At 42.9% G+C, this 14,919-nt stretch overlaps 1 protein-coding gene across 10 annotated transcripts in view; it reads right to left on the minus strand.

The window, feature by feature from the left end:
- LOC121362480 (spermatid perinuclear RNA binding protein) overlaps nucleotides 1-14,919 on the minus strand; it is a 59,206-nt gene that overhangs the window by 16,347 nt on the left and 27,940 nt on the right. For 7 of the 10 annotated variants that reach the window (XR_005956506.1, XM_041484026.1, XM_041484025.1 and 4 more), the window contains exons 6-16: nucleotides 9,747-9,841; nucleotides 9,242-9,337; nucleotides 8,428-8,539; nucleotides 7,755-7,852; nucleotides 7,185-7,296; nucleotides 6,406-6,498; nucleotides 5,366-5,565; nucleotides 3,316-3,477; nucleotides 2,388-2,522; nucleotides 1,727-1,867; nucleotides 1,057-1,180 (exon numbers count right to left, since the gene is read on the minus strand). Coding sequence is in view for 9 of the 10 variants with exons in the window: in XM_041484026.1 (XP_041339960.1) it covers nucleotides 1,057-1,180; nucleotides 1,727-1,867; nucleotides 2,388-2,522; nucleotides 3,316-3,477; nucleotides 5,366-5,565; nucleotides 6,406-6,498; nucleotides 7,185-7,296; nucleotides 7,755-7,852; nucleotides 8,428-8,539; nucleotides 9,242-9,337; nucleotides 9,747-9,841 (1,368 nt within the window). In the remaining variant the exon portion in view is untranslated. The remainder of the gene's footprint in view (nucleotides 1-1,056; nucleotides 1,181-1,726; nucleotides 1,868-2,387; nucleotides 2,523-3,315; nucleotides 3,478-5,365; nucleotides 5,566-6,405; nucleotides 6,499-7,184; nucleotides 7,297-7,754; nucleotides 7,853-8,427; nucleotides 8,540-9,241; nucleotides 9,338-9,746; nucleotides 9,842-14,919) is intronic. The other 3 variants (XM_041484022.1, XM_041484024.1, XM_041484027.1) reach the window with 2 other exon arrangements.

Genomic DNA, 14,919 nt, shown 5'->3' on the forward strand with positions numbered 1-14,919 from the left:
CCCCTGGCAGGTTAAAGTGTCTCTTAAATGACTCCTCAGGCAGACAGACAGTTCCAAAAACAATGTTAACAGCCATTAAAAATGAATTACTGGGTTTTAATATTTAAAATGACATGACCATACAGGAACAATGAAGATGACAGGCTGCCAACACTGCCAGGCAGGAAGGCTCCCAACAACAGGGCTGTGCTATGAGCATGTGCGAGCTGCTGGAGGGTGTAATTAGAGCTCATGCTGCAATCTGAAAACCTGAGCATGAGGACTAGAAGTGTTATTTTTTGGAAGTTACTACTGGGTTTGCTTTGACTGAGGCATCTTCAGCATCTCATTCTTACAAATCTGTGGTTCTTAGAACAAGTGAAAACAATGTCTGGATTCCTTTCACATGTCACACACAAACCTCAGATATGCTGCAGAGTCACAAATAAAATGTACTTTGAAAAGTAATTTGAGGATGGAGAAAATGATCATTTCATGAACATTTTCTTGTGAAAATGTGAAGTGGGAATGAGAAGCCCTTGAACTTCAGAATCTGTTTCTGCTAATCAGAACAATGCAGTGGAGATGATGATTCTCCATCAGGCAGAATATGAAAAGAAATTCTTTTATTTCTGGCCACCACAGAAGCTACTATTAGATACTTCCAGGTGGAATTAATGTAGAGGTTTTTTGGGAGCTCAGGACTCTTGAGCCTGCTGACTTCATGTTCACGAAGGATTCCTGGAAAAGGCACTGCTAATGCTAAATCAGCACATGATCCAGAAGGTTCTTAGGCAGGAAGAGAGTTTTGGGAATTGTGCCATGGCAGTGAACTATGAAGACAAATTATAAAATAATAAAGCCAGGAAAGCCATTATGCCCATAACTGTGTGCTCTGTGCACACAGAGCTCTGAGCTGCACACTCATAAAGGACACACTCTGCCAGTTTTCCAGCTCTTTGATTTATTTAAACCCCCTTGAAGCCTTCTGCTCCATGTCAGATGGTTAAAGGAATCACTTGCACAGGTGAATAGCAGACAAATCCTAAGCTGTCAGCTACAGGTGTGGTGCCTTACCTGGTGTTATGTATCCAGTAGCAGCAGCTGCCCCAACAAACGCCCCTCGTGTTAAAGCACCTCGTCCTCTGCCTCGAACAGCCTGGACTGCTGCAGAAACAGCTGTATTGACAACCCCTTTAGTCTGCCCAGAGTGACAAAAAATAGCAGTTTAGAGAGTGAGTGCTGCAGGAATACAAGGCCACCTGCATTAAATCATCCCCTTTGAGAGGGCTCTGTAAACATGCCTGATGTGCCAGGCTGGCTGAGCACAGACTGGAGAGTGCTGTGCCAAAGGATGTGAGTGACAGGGACACAGCAGGTCCCTGGCCCTGTCACTGCCTGCAGAACCCAGCACGTTCCCCGTGCTCAGCCCTGGCAGTCCCTTCCCTCAGACTGTGCCTTATTTACCTCAGATTTGGGCATGATTGAACATTGCTGGCTTCCGAGCCTCTCTGCCATCTTTCCCACCTCCTTACAATTTTTCTTTCCTCAACCTAACAGCACTGGCTTTACATCTCACTTACCCTCCTGAACCCACATAACTGCAGCAGGGCCAGGATTTCACCCCCAGACAACCAGCTCACAACACCAGCCTGTGTTAACCTCACTTTACTAGAATGCTGCCTTCTGTATCAAAAACCAACCCAGACCTGGGATAATGGTCCAAAAAGCAAGTTACAGTTCTTACCTGAGGAAGAATCTTCTTTTTCTTGTTATTTGCTGCATTAGGCCCAGAAAACAGTTTTTCAAGTGCTGCTAATGCAGCACTTGCTTTTGCTACTTTCTTGTTTGGGCCTGCACCTCTGAACTTCTGCCCATCTACTTCTACCTGAAAATTAAGACATGAGTTTATGCCTAGTGTTGATCCACAGGAGCACCATGCTGCACCCACTCAGCTGATGTGCCACCCATAAAGAACTTCAGTAGGAAAAAACATGCTTAGTGTTTTATGTGACAAATTCCTATTGATTCTAGATTTGAAACTGCTAAAGGATACCAAGGTTATCCTGGGAACCAGTGTGTCACAGATACTGGGAATCTGGAAATTACAACTGCAACTCAAAGAGGACCAGCACATCTGTTGGATAATAGATTTAACCCATAGCCTGGAGTCTTCCTTGTCATGAAGTTTTGGTCAGAATCCAGTTTTAATTCTCACTGTATTTTCCTGAAGGAGAAAGGCTAGTCCTTTCGCCAGCTGAATCATCACAGCAGCAAAGAGATACATAACCTGAGAAATCACCAATGTGCATTGCAAAAGGCAAAATAGGAAAATGTCAGCTGCAGCAGCAAGTGACTCTGCTACACCATTAATAACCCCTGACCAGCTGCACTTCTGCTCCACTCACCTCCATCACAAAGCGCTTGTCGTGGCTTCCCCCTGTTTCGGAGATGAGCTCGTACTTCAGACCTCTCCTCTTTTCATTGAGCTCCATCACTGGGTTTTTGCCACTTGCTGTGAGTATGGGACCCTGAGTTCTTACCTAAAGAGACATGCAGGGTGTTACTTCAGAGCCTTTCTCTCTTCAAAATGCAGCCAAACTTCTGCACAGCTGTATCACAGGTAACACTGCCCTGGCTGCAGCAACCTGCGATGCGGGCACAGCAAAGGGCAAGTCTCTAAAGAAGGGCAGGAGGACAAACAATGGTGTCACAGAAGTCACACCCATTTATTTCTGTTGGTGAGGGCTACTATCCTCATGGCCTGATCTGGTGCCTGCACAAACTAAACATGACACCAGCTGCGCTTGGAATTGCAACCCTGAGAGAATCTGAAGCTGAAGGTGGGGCCATGGTGTCAGGTTCCTTGAAATCGAAGGCTTTCACACCGAAAGGAGAGACTGGCCTTCCCAGCCCTGCACATGTCTCTGCTGTTCCACCTGGTTATGTCCTGGCACTACCCAGATCAGACTGAAGAAATCTCATGCCCTGAGTCACGTGTCTTAGTAGAAATGTCTGTAACTGTTTGGAAAGCAAAGTGAAACTGAGATCTCAGCACACCAGATCAGTCTGCAATAGAATTCTCTCAGCTATGGATAAAAACGGGGCAGTTCCATTAAAAATACTCCATTTCCATTGCCCTGGAAATTTCTCAGTGGGCTCAACATGTATGCAGTTTGAGTTATCCATGATTACACACTGTCTGGAAATTGTTGCCCAGCTGAAGAAATTTATGTTTTACCATTCTGACAAGTAGAACAGAAAAAAACCCCAATGAAAAGTGAAACCCCAAACCCCACACACCTCCATCTTTTGTACTTTCAATGCAATCCTCACCTCTAGGGTAGCGGAGGTGTCAGCTGTGGAATTGCCAGTATTATTATTGCTTGAGATTGAAGACGTTGTTTCATTTTTACCTTCAGTATCTGATTTTTCATCAGAACTTACGCACTCCACATCTGCATCAAAACCTGTTGGATACCCCATCGCTTGTAAAACCTACAACAAAGCCCCGTGAAATGAACTGTGACAGAGGCAGCAGAACAGGAACAAATACAAAGCTGATCACAATACAACAAACAGTCCACCATACACTTTTAAAAGGCAGGTTGCTTAGAATATTAGTTTTCTCCTGTTTGAAATGGAGATATCCATTTCAGTGGTTATCAGTAGGGAATACAAAATCAATGGGGAAAATAATTTCAGGTTTCCAAAAGTGGAATCAACACAAAGCAGAATTTTAAGAGTCTCAAAGATACTCATGAGCATCATTCATCATCTCAAGGATTCCTTGTAAAGTAAGAAATTAAAGACACTGTTTAATGGCCTTATAAGGAAATAGTTTCATGCATGATTTCCCTCCTGTGCCTATGGACAGATCAAGAGACAGACTGAGGGGCAAACATGACAAACAGTCTTGTGAGAATTCAAGCCTTGTACAAGATGGTACTTCTGGAGCTCAGTTCCTTCAAAAACATCCTCCATGAGCAAGGCCAGCCTCTCCCTTAACCAGCTTCCTGATCCAGCTGCACAGAGCTACCACACATAGGGCAAGGGAAACTGAAAGGAACCTGAAACTCTGCTGAAAATTTAGGGCCAAGAACAAAGTCTGCAAAAATGACTGTGTTTGAACCCTGAGCTGAGAACTGCCTGGGTAAACCCCTGGCTCAGCTGCCATGCACTTGGGGTACATCTGGCTGTGTTTTCAGGGCTTCTGCATTTTAAAAACATCAGATTAGAAAGTGAAATCTCACATTATTCCCTCTTATAAGACTGGAAGGCAGGGTCTGGGTCTGCTGAGAAGGGAAAGAAAGAAAGAGAGAAAAAAAAAAAAGCAACTCTCGACCACACCACCCATTTCCTCTTGGCTTGAGTCGCGGATGTTTTGATGTGTAAATTTAGAGAAAACAGAGCTGGGCCGGCACCAGCCCAGATCTGGCTGACGCAGAGAGGTTCAAGGGCAGAGCAGTCACAGTTTTTCAGGGCAAGGGGGTTTTTTGGGCTTTTTTATGTTGTTGTTTTTTAAACTGCAGGGAGGAAGGCAAAATAAAAGAATGAGGCAGAAGGTCTGGAAGGACACACATGCAGAGAACTACTTTTCCTGAAGGAATAACACATGCCCTCAGATGCTTCTGGACACTTTGAACTTGAAAGCACATAGGACAATGGGATTTTCAAAACTGAAATCAAAGGAAAGCAGAAAGTTGCCAGATGAAGATTCTAAAAAGGGAATTCTTGTTCAAAACAAAATGAGGCACAGAATGACAGATGGGCCTGTTCCTATCAGAAGAGCAGTTCTATTAACAGATGTTCTTTTGTAGACTCATTTAGGCTGGGAAAGACCTTTAAGATCATTGAGTCCAACCATCCATTACCCCAGCCCTGCCATGCCCACCACTGAGCCATGTCTCCAAGCACCACATCTGGTGGATGCTCACACTGGGCAATTTAACTGGATAAATCCTTGACATGGTTTACCCAGTGCACAGAGGTACTCTTCAAGCACCAAGGACAGAACTCTATTTCCAGGAATGGAAGCCAGGAATGGACACAGAGAAGGAGGGGGAGAAAGAAGCACCACATGCCACTTCCAAACCAACAGGAGGAAGGAGAACAGAACACAACTAAACCCCTCCCATCCAGAATTTCACCACCATATTCAGCCCACTGCAACATGAGCTGACCTGTAGAACCCCAGGAAATTCTTCCTCCCCCAGCACAAAACCAGTGATGCTCTCTGAACCATGCCCAGATGTCTTCAGAGCACACAGTCAGCAGCTCAGCTTTTGTTTTTTTTTAATTTTGAGCTTGCATATTACTAGTTTTAAGCACATTTCATACTCCATCCCAAGATCTGGGGTTAGCAGATTATTTCAGGCTGCCTTACCTTCACTGCCACATGGAGCTTGGCTGTTTTCTTAGAAGGTCCTGATGCTTCATAAGTCGTACCATCAACATCTACAGACATTGTGAAGACTGGGGCATGGACTGGACCAGACTGTGACAGCAGCTTATACTGAAGCCCTGGCCTGATTTGGTTCAGCCTCATCAGAGCATTCATGAGATCTATTGCTTTACTATCTAGTACTAGTACAAGATAGTAGAAAGGGTAGGGGAAGGAGGGGAAAGGAAAATGAACAAAACAAGATGAACAGAAAAATGAAACAGTTTGCATTTCAGTGCCTTCTGTCTGTATCAAGGAGCAAAACCATCCCTCAGCCTCTCAAGAGGGTGAGGAGAGCCATAACACTGTTAAGTCCTTAATAAGCCATTCTAATTTGGGGTAACAAGTATAATGACCTGGTTTTATATTAACAACATTCTGCTGCAGCTGGCCTGTATTCCTCCTGCCTGCTGTAAAAGGAGTAACAAGTTTGATAGCTAATGGGGAACCAGATCCAGAACTGGCATCCAAGCAGCACAATGAAAATAGCCCCCAGAATGACTGGATCCCAGCAATGCCAAGAGACTTCCGGTCTGTGCATATGTGCAACATAAATGTTTTGCAGATTACACATTTTATTTTCCTTGTGGGAGATCTTGAGAGATCAGCACCTAACTCAGGAAGGGGAAGAGTGAAGAGAGTGCAATCTTCACTCAGCAAAGTCACTGCAGTACTTTAAAAAGACCCCACAATACAGGGATGTTACCAATAAAGTACCTCAGCTGCTTGGATAACTTCAGTTCTGGTGTAACCTGATGGTAATCCCATTTAAAAATGCAAATCATTCAGTTAGTAAAGCATGTCAGGGGAAATTCAGATGCACAGAGATGTGTTTGACATTCCGAATGCAGGGTGATAGAGACAACAATTTTGTTCCAAAGACTTTTTCACATGCTCTACCACACCAACACAGAGAAGCTTTTAAAGCAGCTCCCCCTGTACAATAGATCTTTGAAAACAGAATGGAGAAGTGCTGCACTTACTTTTCCTCAGATTACGCTTCATCTTTTTATTTGGGTCTTTATCATCCCCGACACTGTCTTCAAACGGTCTCTTCAGAGCAGAGGAGCCTGTACCTAGGGTGTAAAGTTCCTTGTAATATGGATATGCCATTAGGAAAACACGATCCCACAGCAGGAGTCTGATTAGTCCCACACTGTTTCTTGCTTGTTTATAGAGAAAAGAACTCATCCATCAGTCACAGATTTCTTATTGCTATATGAAAGCCAATACTGGTTTACTGCTCACTCCACCAAGCCAGGCAGGGTCTCTGTGTCCAGTACCAGGTGTGGGATAAGGACTGCAAACCTGCAGTGCTGTTTTCCACATTTAGTCTAAGCAAGACCTCCAACAGTACTGTTTTTACAAAAAAATACATATGGAAATTTTTTTTAATTAGATATATATTAGTTTTTAGGAATAATTTTTGAGTCATTCTTATTATGGACACTCATTATATGCTTTTTGACACGTCTGCAGTCCCTCCTTGCCAGCATAAGAATCATTGGATGCCAAGGGACTTTGTGCTTAAAGACAGTCATCAGCTGTATTATGGCTGTTGTGCCTCTCATCTCTTGGTATTTCTAGAGACCAGAACTTCCAGATTTTATTCTCACAATGAAATATTAAAAAAATCACCCCATATATAACAAAGAATAGCTTCTACTTCACATTCACAGCATATAATTCAGAACTTCACCCATTCTAAATTAACTCCTAGTTTACTGCCCAATTAGTGACTTTTGGAACAAATAATACCTACCTTCTTTGTCAGTTACTGACCAGGAATATTTCTGAAATGACTTATTTGATGGGAGGGGATCCATTTCCAAAACTTTATAGATCTGCCCAAAGGCTGATAATCTGAGAGCGTGCTGAAAGGGACAGTAGACACACACATTAATCACAGCAGGATTTCACCTCAGTTGCTCAAGTGTTTTACTAAGTCTTTAGACACAAAACTACTTCTGTGGTTTTCACAGACAAGAAGACAGCTTTTACAGCTGGCCTCTGCAATAGCTGTGGAAAATGCTAATGTCTAAAAAAGTAAAACTCATGAATTTCTGTACCACAGAGTGCAGGGCACACTGACAGGGAGCTCACCAGGGGCTCTGCTGGGAGCTGAGGTGGGTGCACAGGCACCCCACTGCCTCTGCAAGGATAAGATCTCACACACATTTAACTCTTGCACTCCTGGTCTGTGATTGAACCTTTCCAGGATAGTGCAGCCCAAGAACTGTCAGGACTGCCATGAAAACAAGCCATCCTGGCAGAGAATAAACGGTGCTAATGAGCTGAATTCCTCACCTGCAGCACACACAGAGTTCCCTACCTGAGCACTGTGTGTAATGGCTTCTTTTTGCTGAACTGTCATGTAAGACAAAGCGTCCGTGGGCTCGCGCTCGCAGGGGTCGTGCAGCCCCGGGCCCCCTGGCAGGGAGAGGAAGGGGATTACTGAGGGGAAGGAGCAGCAGTGTGCAAACAGGGACTGACAGAGCAGCTGAGCCCAGCTGCTGCACAGAGGGCAGCGGCCCTTCTCCAGCAGGGAGTCAGGCTCACACAGTGCAAACTGACCCGAGGTTTTACACCCTTGCAGTGGCCACAGACCTTATCAGGGTAAACACTGCTCATGGGTGATAACATTAACTGAAATCAGTAGGTCTGGAAGAAAACACATCATTTGGACAGATACGTAGATTTCAAGGAATCTGTAGAAACCAGATAATCATTAAGTCTATTTACCTGCAACCCCTTAATGAGGTAGGGGTTAATTTATAACAAATCTCATATTCCCCATTAACTTCTCCTGCAGTGGCAATAGCATTCACACAGTTACTGCCATGCAAAATCCTTTATTTTAATTTTATATTTTAAAGAAAAAAACATTAATTTCACTCCATGGCAGGTTCAGAGTTCACAGCAGGCATTTCTCATGTACTCCTACAGCTAAATGTTAAGGTAGTCTGACCATCCCTTTGTGTTCCTGGAGTTCATTTGGCCCTTACCAGGAAGCAGAATTCCAGATGCCAAACACTCCATCACTCGTCGCAAGGCTTCCCCAGCGCCCAAAGGTCTATTACAAGTACCTATAGATTTTTCACATATAAGCTCGAGTGGCTAGAAGACATTAAATTATGATTAGTATGGACACAAGGGTAACTGTGACTGAAAGTTAAAAATGGGGGGGCAGAGAGGGTGAACATTCACATCAGGACACTTTGTAATCCACTACAGCTCTAAGGGACAGAGATCTGCCCCAGGGGAGGCCATGTCCTCGTGCAGGGCACGTCTTTGTCCCCCTGGTCTGAGTCACCTTTTGAGGACACTAGCTGCTCTGCACTGTCTGCCCAAAAAGTCAAACAGGAGAGGTGTCTAAAGTCAAGCCAGATGAATGTTCTCCTCTCAGAGGGCTTTCAGTTCCACACAAGAGAAGCATCACCTCTGCTGCCCTGCAGTGTTCCTCTCCAGGCACGCAGAACAAATATGCCCAGGAAAGGGCGCCAGCCGCTGGCAGGAGTGGCATTGTCATGGGAGCAGGATAGTTTTGGAATACTAAACAAGAGGGATGGAAGGCAACAAGCAGGAGTCTATTGCCAATCCTCCGGGATGTGTGTCCCTTTCCATGGGATCAGGATGTGTCACAGGCTCCAGGACTACTTGCCTTCTCTCCTCTACACAGGGAGCAGTTAATGGTGAGCAAAGGAACAGGGGTGGAAGGAGGAATCTCATACAAGATTGCTTTCTCCAGTCTAGACACTGCTACAACTCTCAGGAGATCTGAGACGTGAGCCTGTGCCCTTCAGCTCCTTCTGTACTTACCCAGCCTTTCAGCGGTGCCCATGTGGGGACTCTGTTGCACAAATCCCGCAGAATACGAAGCACAATTACACATGATTTTAGTCCATTTGCCCTGGCCTAAAACAAACAAAATGATTCCAATACACCTGCAAAAGCCTGATCTTCAATTTTGCTTTTCTTTTTAAATGCACAGAGTCCTGGGATAGATTTTAAATTATTATTACTTAATACTTAATCAGCTTCATGCAAAATAAAAACACTTATATAAAAGTACACTTGAATTTAGAGAGATGTATAAAAAAGGCAGCGAAATGTCAAGATTGCTTTTGTAGCCTCATGACAACTCTGGACCAGCTGGCTGTCTCCCTGTCACGTTTGCCCTCGCACAGTACAGCACTGGGTTGGAATTCTAGACCTTTGCTCTAGGAGGGACTAGTCAGAAATTAAAGAGGCATTAAAATTAAAACTGTCTCAAATAAAACCTCGCAAGGCTACAATAACAACAAGGTAAGAACAAAGAGCCAACCTGAAACCATTTGGCGTGCCGCAGAGACGCCAAGGCCTCCAGGCATTTCTGCCTGTCCAATAAGTCCGGAGGATCTTTCATCGCAACATTATCTACTGGTAAAAATGGGATAAAAAGAGACAGATACAATTTGACCAAGGGGTTTCTGTCACAATACAAAAAGAGCGGCAGCATCTCAATGAGATAATAAGACTCCCAGAATTTAAGTGCACGGTGTTATTTAATTTAAACAAGCCATTAAAGGTAGTAAATGTGCACGTGTGCAACAGAAGCAAAGGCATTCACTCCTTGTAAAATAATAGTAATAATAAAGATGGCCACTGCTACAGACAATCTGGGATCTTATTAAAAATGTAGAACACATTTCAGGGCAGAAAATAGCTCTATAGCACTTTTCTTTTTTTTTTCTGTTGGGATGTATTGGGCTTTATTTTCCTCTTCTTCTTTGTGACTTTTATTCCACAAAGGTGGCACAGAATTTCAAAGCTTCTTTGGATAAGAGGAAGATATTCTCAGGGGGTAATAAAAAAAAATGTAATAGGTAGAAAGTTAAATTACATCCATGCAATTGTTGAGAATTCCAAAGAAAAACATTGAATATATTTGAAATGCTACTGCATGAACAGTACTAGCCAGTATAATTCAATGAAAGAAATATACAGGAAATGCTAGTACGATACTTTAGTTTGTTTAGTCTTTCATATAACCAGAGCATATGAAAGAGTGGCTTTGGTAACTTCCAGGTCATTAATGTATTTGAGAGGAAGTGCCCTCGTATAAAAGCTTCCCAACAGCAACTGAAACCAACAGAGGAAATTCAAAGATGGATTTGAGAGACAAGACACTGATACTTTCTGTCCAGGTTTACACTTTTTTTGTCTTCCCCTCCCCTTTATCAACCAATTTGTAACAAACTGCTTTTAGCAGCCACATCCAGTTCTGTGTTAAGGGGAATTTTCTATCAGTCCTTTCTTCTGTATTTATTTTATTTTAATCCAAAGGAGTTTGTAATATCCAGATTCTCTGGAAACTCTATATAAATGACAGTTTCTACATTTCTGTGAAGTCATATTCTAGTTTTAGCTGATGTTGAGAACAACTGGAATAACGAAATGAATCCATGGCTTAACTAAAAACTTGAATATGACATTTTCCTATGAATACATAGTTACTCTTGACTTAAAAATAAATAATTTGGAAATGCACTCTTTTCATTATTTATAATGGTTAATTCTCCAGGTCTTCAGAGACCTTTTCAGACATGAATGAAACACTAAATCCATTCCAAACTGAAAACTCTGCTAGATGAGCAAGACATCTAAATACCAGGACAAGTTACAAGGAAAAGGTACCATCAGTTTGTTAGTGCCATCTCCAAGGACTTTTTCATGGGTTCCTTTGAATGGGATTGGCTGCATAAGCAATTGCATCTTGAATGTTAAGGCTGCCTCTCCTAAGCCATTTCCTGGGAAGGTTACTCTGATAAAAGCACTTGATGTTACGATGAATAAAAAAGCCCAAAGCAAAAAAAAAAACAAAAAAAAAAAAACAAACAAAAAAAAACCTACCAGTGTAAAACTGAACAGAACCAGTATCTTGTCTGACAGGTGATGGTTGCAGTTCACAGCTGCTGACTCAAGTGCTATAAGCTTATTTTCTAACCCCTGTGAACTTCACAGCAGATATTTGCATTGTTTGTTACTGCCTTCATCAACAGCATTCCAGGATTGGGATTAATCACTCCTCTTGTCTGCTTTGCAAATCAGTGTCCAAATGAAAGCTGCAAAGTCTCAAAGCTCTGGCTTTCTTTGAGCACAAAAGGTCACTTTGGAACACAAGATTTGCTTCTAAATTTCCTTTGCAGTTTTGTTGCTTTCAGGAGTGACATTTGTGGCACAGGATTACTCAACATCCATCTGGGTAGTTCTCTGAGAAAACTTCACTGCAGACAATAGAAACATCTGCTTAAAGCTCAAGTATTGTATCAAACAAGTACTGTCAATGAATGATCAGAATCTTATTTTAAAACGTTAGAAATGGCGAAGGTGACTGACTGCAAAATCATTATTTGGTTTTGCAATGAACTGGGGTTCAGTGTTATATGAGGCTTTGCTAAAGAGTGCTGCAGCCATTGATAAAGTAAATTAATTTTTCATTTAAACTACAAACAGAATACATGTCACCTGTCATTCAGGTGAACCAAAAGCCTCCTGAGATGTGTTTCAACAATTTAGAACCATACATTTTCTTACAAGATTAAGACCATTTTCCAAGGCCTAATTTACAAATATCTTGGAGAATTTTGCCAATTGCTTGTTCAGCCCCAGTGTCCTGATGTTGCAGTCTGCCAACTTTTGGGTGCAAGATTCTATTAAACAGCAAGATGAAGAGAACAGGCAGTGAAGAGGGCGAGCGGCTTGCAGCGGGCTCCCTTCAGACCCCCTCGGGAGAATGGCATGTTTCTTCATGCTCTGCCAGTCAGGAAAGTGAGACCAAATCAAAATTTTCCAACGGGATTGCAAAGCTTTCCTTTTTTCCTTGTAGTTTTAACAAGGGCAGCGATCCAAGGAGTTTAGTAAAGAGTAAATTCTAAAGCCCTGACGTTAGCTCACACTATGCAACGCAGAACCAATCCCTCAGGAATTCTCTCCCCACTGCTGCAGCATTCTCTTCACACAGGAGCTGCCAACTCCATTCATTTGAGCCGTACGAGGAGCCTTGTCTTCTCCAGAGAGGGGAGGGCAGGCTGGGGCTTGCTGCCCCTCCAGAGGCACTTGGCCCCTTGGGAGCATCACTGGCCATGTCCTGCTCCAGGAGCTTCAGCCCCTTTGGTGAATCAGCTTGTTTGTAATGACAGAATTTGTTACTGTATGCTCAGTGACAGCAACTGGTTTTCAGGATACAAGGTTCTGGTCTGGAAAGCCCAATTTGTATTTGATGCTGTGACTAAAAATTCAGTTTCTTAAGAAGTTTAAAATTTAAACTGATGCAAAATGCAGGCAAATTTAGGTGCTTGACTTCTCAACATGAGAAAGCAGAGCTTTATGGGTAGCCATTTGTGAGAAACACCAAAATGCACACACACACTGGGCCACTATTTATTTTTGCTAAGGAGCAGCAAAAACAAATAGGACAAACACCACATCTTAAACATGAACACTTTTCCAAAGAGGTGGGGACTGAAGAGAAATCCAGGAATGTTTTTCGGTACATTCTGACATCAGGGCATGAAGGCACACACAGCATTCCTACAGAACAATGGGAGCACTGGTAACGAGGGCCGTTGGCCTGACCTGGGTTGTTAGAGGACAGATTAGTGCTAATCCCACCACAGAAACCTTGGTCAGTTTTCCACAGGCTCGGGCAGTCTGGGCCTATCTTACATGGAAGATGAAAGGCAAGTTCAGCAGCACTTTGAGCTCCTTCAGTCAAAAGAATGCATGGAGCCACCTGACAGGTTTTTAAAACTGCATAGGAAGTCTATTTACATTTGGTTGACACTGTTCAGTGGTAGTGAAAAAATACACCAGTGCTTTGGATATCAAGGTGTTTCCAGCAGTTTTCTCCAATTATTCTCCCTATTCACTAGACATGAAACTTTTTTGGTCTGAATCTAAGTTATTCCAATCTGAATGGTTGGAAAGATTACAAAAAAAATGTATCCCTCCCAACTTACTTAGTGACATCTGCATCATGCTCCATATACCTTGAAAAGGAATAAGATAAATGTCTCTGTTCTTTGTGATGAATCAATGCCAAGGAACCTGGACTTGAAAATGAGATCCATGACCCTATTCCCTGTTCTCAGCAGCTTCACGGAATGACAGTGTATCACCACTTCAGGAGAAGTGGTAACACCATATTAAATTTCGAAAATATAGTAGAGACCTTTGAAAATATTTTAAGATACCAAAAAAAAAAAAAAAGACCACCTACGTTTTAAGCATGAGAAAGCATAAAAATTCCAACCCTCCTTTAGTTTGAGAAGAATTCAAAAATTCCTGGACTTTGCTGGCATTAAGCATCAATTTTTACAAGAAAATACTTGGGCAGAAGCCTTTGTGTAAAACCATATCCCCTGGTGGGAATCTCACAAATCCTTCACCATCGGAACTCGTCCTACACTTCGGACTCTCTCATGAACATGGATGAGCTGCAGCAGCTCCAGGGCTGGTCTCAGCATCTTGTGGGAAGCTGAACAACTAAAGCAACATGCAGTTTATTTTTAATGGTCTTGGAAACAGCATTGTTGCTAATTTCAGAATAAACAGCCAGTGTAATTAAGGGATCTTTGCCATTCATCTGTTCTGTAAGATTTTTCTACATTCAACTGCTGCCAAAGTGTTACATGTCACTTGGAAAGGGATCCTTCCTGCCGTCGCCTCCAACAAAATGAGGAGAAACTGACCAACATTTCTCACCCCGTCGGTATTCCACGTGGGAGAGGGAGGAAGCAAAGGACTCGTGGCAAGTCTAGAAATGGGAAGAGAGCGACAGGGAGTTCCCTAGCCCACACGGGCCCAGCTGCCTCAGTTGTCATGACAGAGAGTGGCCAGTTGGTCAAAGGTCTGACATCATCCAGTGACAAAGTTTCTAGGGATAGGTTTGGGAAGCGGAAGCAGAAATTACTGAAAAGATTTAAAAAATACAACCAAGTGTGGCTACATTTGCTCTTCTCTATTGCTCACAGCCTGTTTGCAGCCTCACTGGTACCACAGGCACCGTTCCTGCAGCACGGGCACAGCACTGTGTAGGACGCCACGGTGAGGGAGAAGGAGTGGAAAGGACTAAGTGACAGTTTTCTAGAACTATTTTGCTCTAAGGACATGAGGTACAACGTTCAATTCAGAAGCAAAAGTGCTGTATCACAGCACCGTAACTTCAATTGTATCCCAGTTAGGAAATTCTTCAAGCCAGAAACATACATGTCATCAATCAACAAAAACTGAGGGCCAGGACGACACACTGGCGAGCTTTGCAGGAGAGGGCTTTTACATAAACAGAAACATTTTTATGAGTTTTTCAAGAAACTATGAACCAATCCCACTTGACTGACTTAATTTGCAAACAAGACTGTGCAGCGCCAGGTGCTTAAGAATTAAATAGCATGTCTGAAAGAAAGGAGAACTAAAATCTAATTGTATATCAGAGTTAACACTGTAGGAATATTGCT

This window comes from Pyrgilauda ruficollis, unplaced genomic scaffold (genome assembly GCF_017590135.1).
Source record: "Pyrgilauda ruficollis isolate IOZ18807 unplaced genomic scaffold, ASM1759013v1 scaffold62, whole genome shotgun sequence".
Taxonomy (NCBI): Eukaryota; Metazoa; Chordata; class Aves; order Passeriformes; family Passeridae; genus Pyrgilauda; species Pyrgilauda ruficollis.